Consider the following 13713-nt stretch of genomic DNA (forward strand, 5'->3'; position numbering starts at 1 on the left):
ATGAGGGGAATAAGGATTACATTTAATTCATTTTATTTTAATTGTATGACACAAAATCCTAATATACATTATAAGATATAATAAGATAAGATGAAACAAAGCAGACCAGACCAGATAAGATATGATAAGATAGGATAAAATAAGATAGGATAAGATAATAGATAAGATTCGTACTAATCCCAAAGGAAATGATTGTGCCAGCTTGCTCCAAGATTAGTGTATCAATAATATATAATATAATATAACAGAAGTAGGAATATAAATATGTATAAAACAAGCAAGTTACATGAGACAGTAAACAAATAGTAAACACAAGTGGCAGTAAGTCATAGTGAAATAATATGATTCAATTAATATAATCCCACAAAAGTAATGATATTGCACATGAAAAATTTAAATAATGATGATGTACTTTCACCTTCATGTAGTGTTTTCTATTTGTGACTTTGTGTTCTATTTAATTCTGTTATTGTTCAACACGCCCCCTCCTACAGGCCACACCCCCTCGCACATGCGCAGACGCTCGGCGGACTTTTCAATTCGCGTTCAAACCTGGTGACGCGGATGCTCAGTGAAGTGACGATGTCCGACTGTTAGAATCGAACCCGCGGTGTTTTCATCACAGAGTCACAGACCACAGACCGAGTTCTCCACCGTGGGTCGGTTGGTGTCGGTAAGTTCGAGTCTGACTGGAGGAACCGACGTGTTAGCATCATGCTACACCGCCGGTTGCACCAGTTAGCTGCGGATCCCAACAGCCAAAGACCTCAGCTAATGCTAACTGTGGCTAGCTCCAGTGAAAGCTGCGTTTCTGGGATATTAAACATCTACACTCGGGATAAACTGTTTATTTCAGCCATTTATAGAGACTCAATTTAAATATGAATGATAATAAACTCACATTTTATATAAATTATACCGAACTGATGCTGTGTTCTACATATTCTACACAAGTTGTTATTGTACTCTCAGTAGACTGGTCCAGGAGATGCACTATGCTGGGAGTCAGTGTTGCACATGTAGTTTGTGATTACACATTGCATTGCACATCACTATAGACTGATCCTCTGTATTCAAACAGTACAAAACTACAATCTGACATTTGCCATCATTTAATCAGAAAACTGTTGCAGGTTCAACTTTTATAGTTTTGTTACTCAAATCCAGACTGGTGCCATCAGAACACGTTGGAACCGATCTGCCTTCTCTTAATTAAGATGATTTATGTGACTCACAGGACAAAAGCTAATGGGTGTTTTGTTTCCTAGGTTCTTCATCTCTTCATCCAGGCGACTCTTCATGTTCATCGATCATGTTCACTGCAATGACGCCTTTGAAAACGTCCAAGCAGACTTCAGCTGCAGCGTCAAAGATCAAGAACAAGATCCTCAGTGAGTCCACAGCAGTTCACAGAGATGAGATAAAGATACTGGTCACGTTCTGCCCCCTGCTGCTCTGCCCAGGCTCTGACCCGGAGAAGCTCCTGCTGCTTCTTCATATGTGGAGGAAGAACTCTGGAAGACAAACTTTCAAGAAATCATTCATTTGACCACATTTACACACAAACCAACAAACTTTATTATTCTCCGATTAAGAACTAATGTTGTGACCCTTCTTCCTGACCACGCCACCAGACACGTCCTCCTTCTTCAAGGTTTCTCTGAAGACCAACAACAAGGCCTTGGCTCTGGCGCTGGAGGCCCAGAAGGAGCGGAGCCGGCAGCTGGAGATGGAGATTGTGTATCTGCAGAAACAAGTGGAGGCGCTGTGCTTCGAGTTGGCCACCAGGAAATACAAGGACAGGAAACTGGTGTGTTGGATAAGACAAACTAAGAAAAGACTATAGATATAGTTAACATAAAACCACCTCTGACCATCCAGGTGATGCTCCAACACACAGACGGTCTGATAAATGGTCTGATTGTATTCATCTTGTTTTCCTGTCACAGCTCCTCATCTTGAAAAACCTCCACACAAACACTCTGGAGCATTTCGACATGGTGTCCGACCTGTTCTCCGACAGTGTGAGGATTCCTCTCCATAAGTATTGAAATGTTCCTCTTGCGTGACATGATCTGTGATCGTCTCTTTATTCACCGTCCACAGGATCTTCCCAGACTATCTCAGGATAACAAGAACGGATTAAATAACGAGGAAAATCCTGCATTGGAAAGGTGAGTATACTGAAAATACTGTTTGAAAAATAACCTTTTTGTTGTGTTTGCTTCACCTTCTCCTCGTTCAGTCTCACAGATCAGTCTCCTCCTCGCCCGGAGATGGAAAAGGATCCCAGTGAAAACGTTACAGCGAATCTGCTGGAAAAAAACATGGAGGAAAATCTCCACTACAAACCCAGACAGTCCACAGACGCTAACAAAGGTAGAGGGATATTCATTTGAAAGTCCTAGTGGTTATATTTTATCATCTACAGCAGGGGTTTTCAACCAGGGGTTTGCGGCCCCCTGGTGGTCCACGACGGCATTGCAGGGGGTCCGCGAAATTCGCTTTGATATTTCAACAACACATTTCCAGATTACCATGAAAAATATGTCTAAAATAATATAAAGGTGATGAGGGGAACCTCATCACCTTTATATTAAATTGAAACCGGCTCGGGGCTAGAAACTGCCAGTAGTTTTTGAGCTAGGTAGAAAAACTCTCAGGAGGCCTTGGAGATGTAGTTTGTATGATCGGAATTTTTTTTTTCCCTAAAAGAAGGGCTAAAAGGGCAGAACTAATAATGGAAATATTAAACCAAATGTTAAAACTTCCTTCACGCACACACACACACACACGTAGGCACGCACGCACAGAGGCACATCACTGGGCCGCGGATTAAGTTCTAGTCAGACCTGTGGTCCCTGGGACAAAACCAGTTGAAACCCCCTGATCTACAGTATGATACTGACCAGAGTTTATATTTAAAGACTGAAAAGTGGGACTCTGATTTTCTTTCACATGCTTTCTGAGTTCTTACTGAACTTATCCATTTTTCCCATCGATAACACAGAAGCGGAGAAGAGGCGAGTGACTCAGCGAATTGAAGCCGTGGTGGCCGGAGCCTCCCGCCCGTCCGGCAGCCTGCGCCTGGAAGTCGAGCGGCTGTCCATGATGTTCTCTCAGTCGGGCTTTGACATGAAGTCACTCCCCTGTCCTCAGAGCCATCGAACCTCCATCTCACGCCCCAGCGCATGTGCAGGATCCAAACCAGCCTTCGCTGACACGGAACCAGAACTGAACCAGAGTAACAAACAAGAGAAAACCGTGCTTCTGAATGCGAGCATGGAGATGACGCAGAGCGACGACCCTGAGATCCTCGTTGTGGAGACCAAGGCCAAAAAAAAACACGGCAGCTCCGGCAAAATGAAACGCAAGAAGAATAAGGAAGAAGCCTCCGGGTTGAGTGCGGCTGAAAACACTGGAGAGAAGAACTCTGCAGATTCTGGGACGAGTGAGGTTCAGGCTGTTTCCACTGAGCTACAGACGGACGACCACAGACAAGAGGAACTCAGAGTTCAGTGGGAGTCGCCCAAAAAAACAAACACCTCTCGCATTCCCAAACTGAGCAAACCTGAAGCTGGCAGCGGTCGGAAAAAGTCCAAATTAAAACCCTCACAAAACACAAAGTCCGGTGACACTGACTCTTCGGATCTTGACGATTATTTCACAGATTCCGACAATAAAGTGAGAAACAGTGTAAAAGTACATTCAGAGAAAGATGAAAACACAGGGTCCAGAATCACATGCAGGAGGTCGAGGACCCGAGGCAGGAGGGTGTCTTCAATCATCAAGAAGTCCTCCTTCACTTTGCCTTCACCGTCTCACAGCGGGGAGAGCGGCTCGTCTGAATGGGAGCAGCTTCATAAAGAAGTGGAAGACGTTGAGAGTTATGAAGACATTTGTGCAGATGAGATCATTCTTCCTGAGTCGGACACAAGCGTCGACAAACCTCAGAGCAAAATCAAAACCACCGCAAACTCTGCACAACGTCACAAATCAAAATGCAGAGGCACGTTTGTCGTCTCGTTGGCGTCACCAGAAGCCGCCGAACACGATGTCCTGCCTCCGACAGGAAGCTCCACCCGCGAGGAAGAGGAACCGTCCAGCGCCACAGACGCAGGCGTCGCTCTGCAACGGTCAGAATCAAATCCACTCCGGCACAGCGGCGAGGCCTCTGTCCAGGAAACACCGAGCTCCTGTAAGCGTCCTCGGTTGTCCACTCAGGAGTCTGAGAGCCGTGGAGAGGAGTTCAGCAGCGACGGCTACCACGATGCACGGCTCCCGCACCAGGAGGCTGCTCCAGACGCTGCGTTTCAGAAACCTAAAAAAGCCAGGAGAGAAGAGGGGGGGCGATCCGGCAAGAAGAAAGCCCCACACAGGAAGGAGGGTGACGACCTTTTAAATGACAAGAGGAAGAAGAAGAAGAAAAGCAGCCGCAGCAACAAAGGATTCAGATCTGAGGACGAGGCGTCGGGTTTTCTCCAGGACGTCCCCGATGACCCGGAGAGAAACAAAGAGCGATCAGAGCCAGAGGCGGACTCGCGTTGGAACATCGGCGAAGACGTGGACATCTTTGATAATTTCTTTGGTTCAAAACCCACCGAGTCAAAGTCCAGGGCAGATTCCAAAATAAAAGAGTGCAGAGCGAAATCCAGGCTGCAGGCGCTCACAGAGAACACAGATCCACGGGAGACGTTTGTCGTCTACAGGCGCAAAACCAGAGACATCACAACCAAGTCTGACGCCAGGGATGAGGCGGCTCGTCGGACTCTGGGAGACCTGCTGATGGACGAGGTGCCGCCGTGGCTGAACATGAACATCAGCACAGCAAACACCGAGGGGGGGTCGTTCCTGGATAGTCCGAAGAGGGAGAGGCCAGGCGTGAGGGCGGCGATGGAGGAGGAGTCAGCTGCTGTCATGACCGAAGCTTCTCCAGGTGTGGCCTCTACTCTCCTCCTCATACATTCATGTGCTAAGAGCTGCAATGAGTTGATTAATCAGTTTTATTTCAATAAGCGACGTGTTTTTAAATAAACATGTCAAATATTTGCTGGTTCCGTCTTTGTCGCAAATGAAAGTGAAATGAGAATCTTTGCATTTCAGACTGAACCACTTTGCTCTGGTTGATTGTGTGTTGCAGCAGGAAGACTCTTAACATCACTGACTAACACCATCATGACCCCAGACAGCGCAAACGGCGGCAGGACCAGGAGACGTCACGGCGTGGTCAGCTACAAGGAGCCGTCCCTCAACAGGTGAGGACGACTGGAGACTCGTTTCAGTCCCGATCACAGAAAACCTCCGTGAGGAGCTGTTGACGTTTATTCTTCATTTCTCAACAGCAAAATACGACGTGGAGATAAATTCACCGACACCAAGTTCCTGAGCTCCCCGGTGTTTAGAGATGGAAAGAAGAAGAAGCAGAAGAAGACTACAGCAAAGCCCAAGCTAGAAGCATCCGTCCTGGACGACTGATTATTTAATTTCTTTAATCTGGGTTCTTTTCTTTTGAGAATTTTTAAGGAGTTTTAAAAAGCGTGTCTCTTGGCAGCCGAACCCGATCTGTATCTGTGTCTCCACTTGCTCTCCAGTGTTGTGTGGTTGTTAGTGGGTCAGAGAGATTGACACTAGGTCGTTCATGAATGATTCAGCTGAGAAATCCGAGCCACGTCCCGGTGAAAGGCTCCAGTTCCTCAAACGTTTCCAGATTCACTTCTGCACGAGCGCAGCGTGTTCAGGGTTGTGTGTCGTCACGTGAGCTGAGGTACTGTTGTGCGTTGGTTTGTGGTCGTGACGGACGCTGGTGAGTACAGACCGTTTGATTTGTTTTACATGATGTCTTTTCATCCAGAGTTGTTGTCTTTGTCTTTTCATTAAAGTTGTTCTTGCACAGAAGAGGAAGGATTCAGTTTTTATTCTTCACTCGAATGTTTTGTTGAATCGTCACTGAACAGTGTCAGGTTCACGTCTTGGCAACGTGGCACCACAACCCAGCACTTCACTAACCCGTCTCACTGTTAACAATGTTGTGTTTAGTGGCAGCAACACAAACACACACATCAGTATCTGAGTCTATGTTTGCTGCATTGAAAACTCATTTGACAAAATAAACGATGTAGAAAAGAAGAACATTTATGTTGTTGTGTTTATTTTCTTATTTCTAGTTCTATTTATGTGTTTTCTTTTTTATTGAAAGTTATTTTTAATAAAGTTCTTTATGACTAAATATCAAATCAATTAGGGGTTGGATAACAACAGCTTAGGAATCATTTCCATTGTCTAAATTAAATATAATATAATTATCATGTACTGCACCATATTGTCTGGACTCTCACGTCCACTGTGTACTTAGAGATCACCAGGTAACGAGGAGGACTTCAGGTTTGTAGGTGAATCTTCTCCTGTCGTCTGCAGGACTCACATGGAACCAGTTCATTCAGACAATGGGGTTTCGGCAGCTGAAGAGAGACGTTGAGGCTCTTATGTGAGTCGATGGAGGTCACAGATAAATAACATGAATCTTATTTCATAATAACAGGTTCTGATTCTCTCTGATTTGAACAGCGGTGATTACATCGGACAGAAACTCAGGGAGAAGTCATTCGATCCGAAGGGGAAGGGGACGTCCACCATGCTGGACGACCTGGTGGAAAACTGCACTCAGTTTAATTTAGTTACACCAGGAATTATCTAATTAAAACAGATAATTTAACGTTTTACCCAAATTCAGCTTCTGTATTTTTTTTTGTTTCAGGCTCACTATGATCTTGCGATCAGTGTCGCCCTCTGGTGGTTGGACAAGGAAGAAGGAAGGGACGTGCTCCGCAGTGACGTCATGTAAACTGCCTTTGTTTTAAATTGCTCTAGAAACTAAAACTACTCCTGCAGGTTGAAGTTGTTTCATAATGAACCTCAGGATTTGGTACAAATGTTCAGTTTGACTCAAAGATGAACTGATTAGAATGTTGTGCTCAAAGGTCAAAGATCAAGCCCCCAGTCACAGGCCCTTGGAACATGACATTTTAAGCCTGCCTTAAAGGTCACAGGTCATGGTGATGGCGTGGTTAAACTGCACTTGTCAGAGGTTTATATCTGTTCATATGTTAAAACCCAGAATAAATGAACCAGGGTTTTATTCTCAGTTGTTTTAAGGCAGACGTATGATTCCAGCATGAGTCTTTGATTTTCCACTGATATGAACTTTATGTGACTTTTCTCTGCCAGTGGAACAACACACAGCTCAGGAAGTTCCCAGTATCCTAACCGCTGGGAGCGCGAGGCCATGATCCTGTCGTCGTTTGCTGGGATTATTATGGTGAGTGTTTTTTATACATGAACGCAGCTTCAGTGTCCCAAGAGGGAATGAGGAGGAAAGAAATGTGCAGATGTTTGATGAAAGATGCTGAAACTTCTTCTGTTCTTATTTGAATATTTCCTCCTGGGAGCCGAAGAAAGAGCGAGCTGCTGCTTCACTTAAAATCTTCTTCTGAAGTGTAGAACCTGTGTTTCAGAGCAGTTTGCCTGTGGAGGAAATCTTGGATCTGTACAAGCGTAAACCAGCAGCGTTGTATCCCAGCCAGAAGTCCAAGGTACGAGTTTCACACGTTATAAGAAACAAACTGTTTAATAATTTTCCACACATTTGAGGAAGTGTTTCACTTATTTCGTTTTTCCCTTCAGGGTTCGATCGTCTGTCCCTTCCCTCTCTCCTACCATCCCTTCGCCATGCTGGGTTCCTACAAGGCAGTGAACCACTCCAAGAAGCACAGTGAGTTTAAATCAAGATTAGACACAGTTATCAGGTGTTAATTAATACAGTGGATCGAAGTCTTAGTCAGCTTGTGCCCCCTACTGGCCAAACAGTGTCATATCACAACACGTTTATACCCTACCTGTTCCAGACGAGAAGTTGAAAAGATGGCTGTCTGAGAGGGCGAAGGCGAGCGCCACACCACGGCCGGTTTCAGCTCAGTCTTCATCTTCCTCCTCGTCTCAGTCCTTCCTCAGTGTGAGTGTCTTCGTATTTTTATTATCTGTCTTCATTTCATCCGTCCATCCAGTGTCTGAGCCGAGATAAACCGAAGACAGTGATGGATTGATTCAATGTGATGTAAGTGATGGGAGAGTATTAGAGGATGTGGATCTAACGCCTCCTCCTCTCCTCTCCTCTCCTCTCCTCTCCTCTCCTCTCCTCTCCTCTCCTCCTCTCAGGACAGTAGTGAGGGACATGAGAAGGGGGCTGGGCCCTATGAGGGGTCACAGGAGTCCCTACAGGACTGAGCTCGCCCTCAGCAGCGCCTCCTGCAGTCTGGACATCACATTTCACCTCTGAGGGAAAAGACAGAGTTCTCTCCACTGTCCCGACTCTGAGTGTCTGATTTACTCTGAAGTGACAAACTGGGATTCAAACCCTCAAATGCTATTGTCCAGTTGTTTCTATGCTGTGATAAACAATTTGCTGTGATTGTGCTTTATAACCTGATAAATGATAATGATGTAAAATGTCATCTATCTCTATCTTGTGTTGGGTTCTGCTTGTTGTCCAGTGCCCCCCCCCCCCCCCCAGCTCCAGCCCGAGTTGTTTTGTGATGACAGCTGTTATTCTGCTGCAAACTTTAATTCAGCTGATGATGGATTAGTGGATAAAAACGTGTGCATGTGACGTCCATATCAATAAAGAGGGCACGGCCGGTCAGTAATTTGCCTGGTTGGACTTTAGCTCTGCTGACTCAGGGGGTTCTGCTCTATGCCCAGGATCAAGACCTTTGGCAGCGATGCCAGCGCTTTAAATCCCTGTTCATAGAAAAAACAGCTGCAGTGGGATCTGCTCCGCCTTTGATTGAGGTTTATATAGCGCGGCTCTGGTCCTGCTTTGTGAGACCACCGATTTTCAGTAGGCGACTGGCTCCAGCACTCTTTGCATGATGAGTAGTAAGGTAAGAGACTTTCTCACTATAATCACTGGTCGTGGTGGAGAATCGTCACAGTGCAGCTTTTACTGCAGTTTAACTAAAGTACGAGGGAGTTTTACTAGGTATCTGTAGTTTGGAATGAACATTTTGAGGTTCTGAGCTTTAAAACGTCAACTTAGAATGAACAACGTAGAATAAACTGGTTCAAATGTGACAGGAAGGATCAGCTAGTGGCTCAACCACAGTTTAAACTGCCTGTGATTCGTTTACCGGCTTCAAACTAATGCAAATCCTTTCATTTCACCCTGTGGTGCTCTCTCCTCCCTGGACTCAGATCACCTTCTACGAGGACAGGAACTTCCAGGGCCGCTCCTATGAGTGCGACACCGACTGCCCTGACATGCACCCCCACTTCAGCCGCTGCAACTCCATCAAGGTGGACAGCGGCTGCTGGGTCCTGTACGAGAAGCCCAACTACACCGGCTACCAGTACGTCCTGACCAGAGGAGACTACCCCGACTACCAGCGCTGGATGGGCTACAACGACACCATCCGCTCCTGCCGCACCTTCTCTTATGTGAGTACATGTTTGGGTTCATTGATGAAGAGTGTGGACACTGATAGATGATGAAGAAGATGGAAGTGCCTCAAGGTCATTCTGTATTTCTGTGTGTGCATGAGGCTGAGAAAAATCTATATATTATTAGAAATTAGAAAAGTTTGACTTATCCTCCGAGACAAACACTTTGAAAAATATGATTCATTGTAAAGTTTTGCCTGAAATTTGACGTCTAAATGTGAAACAGTCACAAATGAATGAAGGACAATTGTTCATAAGTTTAGAACATAACAAAGCAGCCCTCACAGCCCCCCCTAGAGGGCGATGGAGGAGGGCTGCCTTGCACTGATGGCGCCCAAATTGTAACATGCTCCTCCGCCATGTTGCTCCAGACCAGCGAGGGGCCGTACCGCATGCGCATCTACGAGCGGCCCAACTTCCAGGGCCAGATGATGGAGTTCAGCGAGGACTGTGACTCGGTGCAGGAGCACTTCCGCAGCCGCGACATCTACTCCTGCAACGTGATGGACGGCTACTGGACCCTGTACGAGCACCCCAACTACCGCGGGCGCCAGTACTTCATGAGGCCCGGGGAGTACCGCAAGTTCAGTGACTGGGGGGCCACGTGCGCCGCCACCGGCTCCTTCCGCAAAATCACCGAGTTCTAATTTGATCTTGTTTTGATTTTATTTATATTTTAGATTCATCCAAAAAAACTACACCCAGTAACTTCTCTAAAAGTCTATTTGTGGAAACTGGTGATGAGATAATGTGGAGTGGGATGTTTCATTTCAACATGACACTGTTTTAAAAAGCTGAATAAATGAATCTATTGTAAACTATTTGTTTCTGCTTGTGAATAAATATGTTGACTGATTTAACTCAAAGGTTGTTTTGGACACAGCATTTTAATATCGTTGTTATTTTTCTCATTTTATTTCTTTGTGTTTTTTCATCATTTCACCAGAATGTGACTCAGTCGAGCTCATAATTCAAATGACTGAACACTTATAGATACAGAGACAAACAACCATCCACTCTCACATCACACCAACAGTCCAGTCTTAATGAACCTGATCACAGACTGCATGTCTTTGGGCAGTGCAGGATATACATATATTTAAATCCATGATCTATTCTCCAGGGAAACTGTGAAAATGTCAAAAACTAAATTCCAATCTCCCGATGTTGAAGTAAAAGAAAGTAAAATCCTGGATACGCCCCATGATACCAAAATGTAAAAACTTCCTTCCTGACACATCACAACCTTCCACCAAGTTGTGTCTGTTACAAAAACTCCTTTAATATAACATCAATTAAATAAAAACATGTGGCTGGTTATGTTTCATGCTCATCATCCACCAGGTGATCTTTTACTGAGTGACACCAGTATCCAGGTCTTTAAGATGAATCAGTCTTAATCATTACTGGCGAACACAACCCCACTTTACAATAACAAGAAGGATTCAGAATTCAGTATTTAGGGAAATAAACTCTTTTGATTTATGAAATCCACATCGTAGAATATTCCACCCATCAACACACACAATGTGTTTTACTACGCACAATACAAATCAGTTCTATATTCAGGAGGCATTTATCTGCAGTTATGAATTCATATATCCGTGTCAGGGTCTTGAATGAAGTGAATTGTCCCTTTGAAAGGTTCCAGTTCCTGTCTGTGCTGTGGCTGTTGCTGGAAGCTGAGCACTGACAGAGGACGGGACAAACAGGAGAAGGACGACTCCTGTAGGCTCGGTGCTGACACCAGGCCTCATCACAATAACAACACACACACAGCTCGCACACAGGGGGATGTATATAAACATGGAGGCTGCGTTCAGAGCACAAAACCAGAGGATTGACCCACAGCAGCATCCAACATGGGGAAGGTTTGTGTTTTAATGTCCAACCGGTGTTTGTATCTGTGGGGCTGGTCCTGTGAGACAGGTTCTCTTTCCTCTGCTCCACCAGATCATCTTCTACGAGGACAGGAACTTCGAGGGCCCTCACTATGAGTGCATGAGCGACTGCTCCGACCTGAACTCCATGTTCGAACGCTGCCGCTCCATCCGGGTGGAGAGCGGCATGTTCATGATCTACGACCGGCCGGGCTTCACGGGGAACCAGTTCTTCATGAGGAGGGGGGACTACTCCGACTACCTGGGCACCACCGGCATGAACAACTGTGTCAGGTCCTGTCGCCTGATCCCCACGGTGAGGAGCTGGGTGACATGACATGATTATTAAACATCTCAAATCTATCTGAAGTATAAAATCATTACATGCCTTAAGCTTTTCAGACGAGGTCATTGACATCTGAATCTAATCCCTGTACGTTAAAGTTTTAATAACATCGAGTAAAATCAAAACATGTGATCTATGACACATTATTAAAATGAGACATGAGGATATTTAAAATGTTTATTAATGGTTTATAAATAATAGTATTTATCAACTATAGTAAATTGTCAGCTGAATATATATTTATAATCTGCATCATTGATTATCTGTTTATACACATAATCTGAAACAATAACACTTTAATAATAACACTAGCCTGAGATAATAATATGTCATTAACTATTTATTAATATACTGCTCATGAATAATAAATAGCAGGATGTAAATTCAAGTGTTGGAAAAATTAAGAAATTTAACGGTTGAAGGGTTTTTGAGTTCAAATTCAGACCTTTTGTTTTACATTATCAAATCTCTGCTTTCACAGTTCATCATAAATGTAGAAAAATTTGAGTAAAAAACTAAATATCTCAGGGTGAAACACATGAGCCGGAGCTACACACACTATTTATGTCAAAGGGAAACTCTGGCAAATGTCTGCATGCAGTTATAATGCCTGAAAACGGATTATGGGTATTTTTAACTGTACATAAAAATGTGTCATATATAAGAATATCCAGCTGTAGCTGTAAAAGACGATAACACAGAGGGTTGAACTTCAGAATAAGTGTCGGGTCGGGGTTGTGGTTTGAAGGATCTCTACCAACTTTACTAAAACACAAGTTTTTAGTTCCATCCAAATTATAAAGAGTAAACTTTGCCTAACTTGTATTAGCATGTTGGTTTAAAGAGTTTTAAATTTACACTTTCTAGTTAGAGCAGCTAGTTAACTTAGCTTAGCATAACAACAACAAAACCTTTGTACCTCTACAGCTAATTTACAAGTTAAATCTAAATTATTTACAAACAAAGTGTGAAAATGTCCATCAAGAAATACGATTCTAGGGGTTTTCAAGGATTTCAAAGTTTGGACACATTTATAAAACGTCATAATTCTAAGATGAGATCAGGAGCTCCTCCATGTGTGAAATCAATCTTCTTGCAAAATGATGAGCTATTTCTCAGACATAAAGATCTTTTAGGGTTTCATGAATGAGAATGTGACCCTTTGACCTTCCTGCCCCCCCCCCCCCCCCCCCCCAGCACCGCGGAAGCTACAAGATGAGGCTGTACGAGCACTTCGACATGAGAGGTCAGATGATGGAGCTGACAGACGACTGCCCAAACCTCATGGACCGTTTCCGTCTGTCCAACTTCAACTCCTGCAACGTGATGGACGGCCACTGGCTGCTGTACGAGCACGCCCACTACAGGGGGCGCCACTACTACCTGAGTCCCGGCCAGTACAGTTGCTTCAACGAGTGGAACGGCAACAGCTCCCGGATCAGCTCCGTCCGGCGCCTCGCGGATCTCTAAAGACGGAAAGACGGTTCTCGTGAAGTGTCTCCTCTTTGCCTTGTTTCATACGCTGAATAAAATGGCGTCAGTGCTCAAGTGTTTTCAGTTCTGTTCTTGCTCTCTGCGTCTGGAGGGCTTGTTTCCCCAGGAGGACGTGACGGGGCCGGACCTCCTGACCCTCCTCAGCGCACTGAATAAAATACTCCAAGCACTGACACGCGGCCACAGCACGACTCCAGCCTCATCTCTTCAGAGCTGAAGCAAAGTCTCTCTTCACGTTTCACTCAGTCACGTTCCACCGACACAAAGACAACTTCAGATCTTCAGGTTTAATCCTATTCGTCCATTTAGTCGATGTCCCAGAGCTTTGATCACATCACATGATGAAAGCAACACGACAGCGTTTCATTGGACGAAGGGTTTTGATCTGTTTCCACATAAGTGAGCAAATCAAAATGTATAAATTATAACTTTTTACATGCAAACATTCATATTGTGCGAATACTGTTTATTAACCTGGACAAAAGCACACATCTCCACCAG

The 13713-nt window shown here is 44.6% G+C and overlaps 3 protein-coding genes across 6 annotated transcripts; all 3 read left to right on the top strand.

Moving 5' to 3' along the window:
• The first annotated feature begins 525 nt into the window (after positions 1 to 525).
• Positions 526 to 6131, top strand: sgo2 (shugoshin 2). 3 transcript variants are annotated; one of them, XM_062402861.1, is made up of 9 exons: positions 526 to 673; positions 1269 to 1391; positions 1635 to 1810; positions 1950 to 2024; positions 2107 to 2174; positions 2246 to 2379; positions 3011 to 4936; positions 5141 to 5255; positions 5343 to 6131. In XM_062402861.1, the coding sequence occupies exons 2-9, from the start codon at positions 1313 to 1315 to the stop codon at positions 5473 to 5475; spliced, it is 2706 nt and encodes a 901-aa protein (XP_062258845.1). In that variant the 5' UTR covers positions 526 to 673; positions 1269 to 1312; the 3' UTR covers positions 5476 to 6131. The 3 variants fall into 3 exon arrangements, with proteins under 3 accessions (XP_062258845.1, XP_062258846.1, XP_062258847.1); XM_062402862.1 differs by having other exon boundaries at positions 5144 to 5255; XM_062402863.1 differs by having other exon boundaries at positions 5186 to 5255.
• LOC133967435 (uncharacterized protein C2orf80-like) lies at positions 5726 to 8584 on the top strand. Of its 2 annotated transcripts, none has more exons than XM_062402865.1 (9): positions 5726 to 5803; positions 6415 to 6484; positions 6565 to 6646; positions 6755 to 6837; positions 7225 to 7315; positions 7512 to 7589; positions 7681 to 7768; positions 7902 to 8008; positions 8217 to 8584. In XM_062402865.1, the coding sequence occupies exons 2-9, from the start codon at positions 6444 to 6446 to the stop codon at positions 8217 to 8219; spliced, it is 573 nt and encodes a 190-aa protein (XP_062258849.1). In that variant the 5' UTR covers positions 5726 to 5803; positions 6415 to 6443; the 3' UTR covers positions 8220 to 8584. The 2 variants fall into 2 exon arrangements, with proteins under 2 accessions (XP_062258849.1, XP_062258848.1); XM_062402864.1 differs by having other exon boundaries at positions 8212 to 8473.
• A 216-nt stretch (positions 8585 to 8800) lies between these two features.
• Positions 8801 to 13266, top strand: LOC133966973 (beta/gamma crystallin domain-containing protein 1-like). Its single transcript, XM_062402112.1, has 6 exons — positions 8801 to 8936; positions 9247 to 9489; positions 9864 to 10137; positions 11347 to 11363; positions 11446 to 11688; positions 12916 to 13266. Exons 1-6 carry the CDS (start codon positions 8922 to 8924, stop codon positions 13186 to 13188), a joined length of 1065 nt encoding a protein of 354 aa, XP_062258096.1. The 5' UTR covers positions 8801 to 8921; the 3' UTR covers positions 13189 to 13266.
• Positions 13267 to 13713: the final 447 nt, after the last annotated feature.

This window comes from Platichthys flesus, chromosome 13, assembly GCF_949316205.1.
Source record: "Platichthys flesus chromosome 13, fPlaFle2.1, whole genome shotgun sequence".
In the NCBI taxonomy this organism is placed as follows: domain Eukaryota; kingdom Metazoa; phylum Chordata; class Actinopteri; order Pleuronectiformes; family Pleuronectidae; genus Platichthys; species Platichthys flesus.

Bases quoted from the DNA above. Each gene is read 5' to 3' on its own strand.
- sgo2 (XM_062402861.1), top strand. From the start codon at position 1,313: ATGTTCACTGCAATGACGCCTTTGAAAACGTCCAAGCAGACTTCAGCT. The intron at 1,811-1,949 runs GTGTGTTGGATA...TTCCTGTCACAG, and splicing joins AATACAAGGACAGGAAACTG to CTCCTCATCTTGAAAAACCT. The intron at 4,937-5,140 runs GTGTGGCCTCTA...TGTGTGTTGCAG, and splicing joins CATGACCGAAGCTTCTCCAG to CAGGAAGACTCTTAACATCA.
- LOC133966973 (XM_062402112.1), top strand. The intron at 9,490-9,863 runs GTGAGTACATGT...ATGTTGCTCCAG, and splicing joins CCTGCCGCACCTTCTCTTAT to ACCAGCGAGGGGCCGTACCG. The intron at 11,689-12,915 runs GTGAGGAGCTGG...CCCCCCCCCCAG, and splicing joins CCTGTCGCCTGATCCCCACG to CACCGCGGAAGCTACAAGAT.
- LOC133967435 (XM_062402864.1), top strand. From the start codon at position 6,444: ATGGGGTTTCGGCAGCTGAAGAGAGACGTTGAGGCTCTTAT. The intron at 6,485-6,564 runs GTGAGTCGATGG...TGATTTGAACAG, and splicing joins AGAGACGTTGAGGCTCTTAT to CGGTGATTACATCGGACAGA. The intron at 6,647-6,754 runs GTGGAAAACTGC...TTTTTGTTTCAG, and splicing joins CCACCATGCTGGACGACCTG to GCTCACTATGATCTTGCGAT.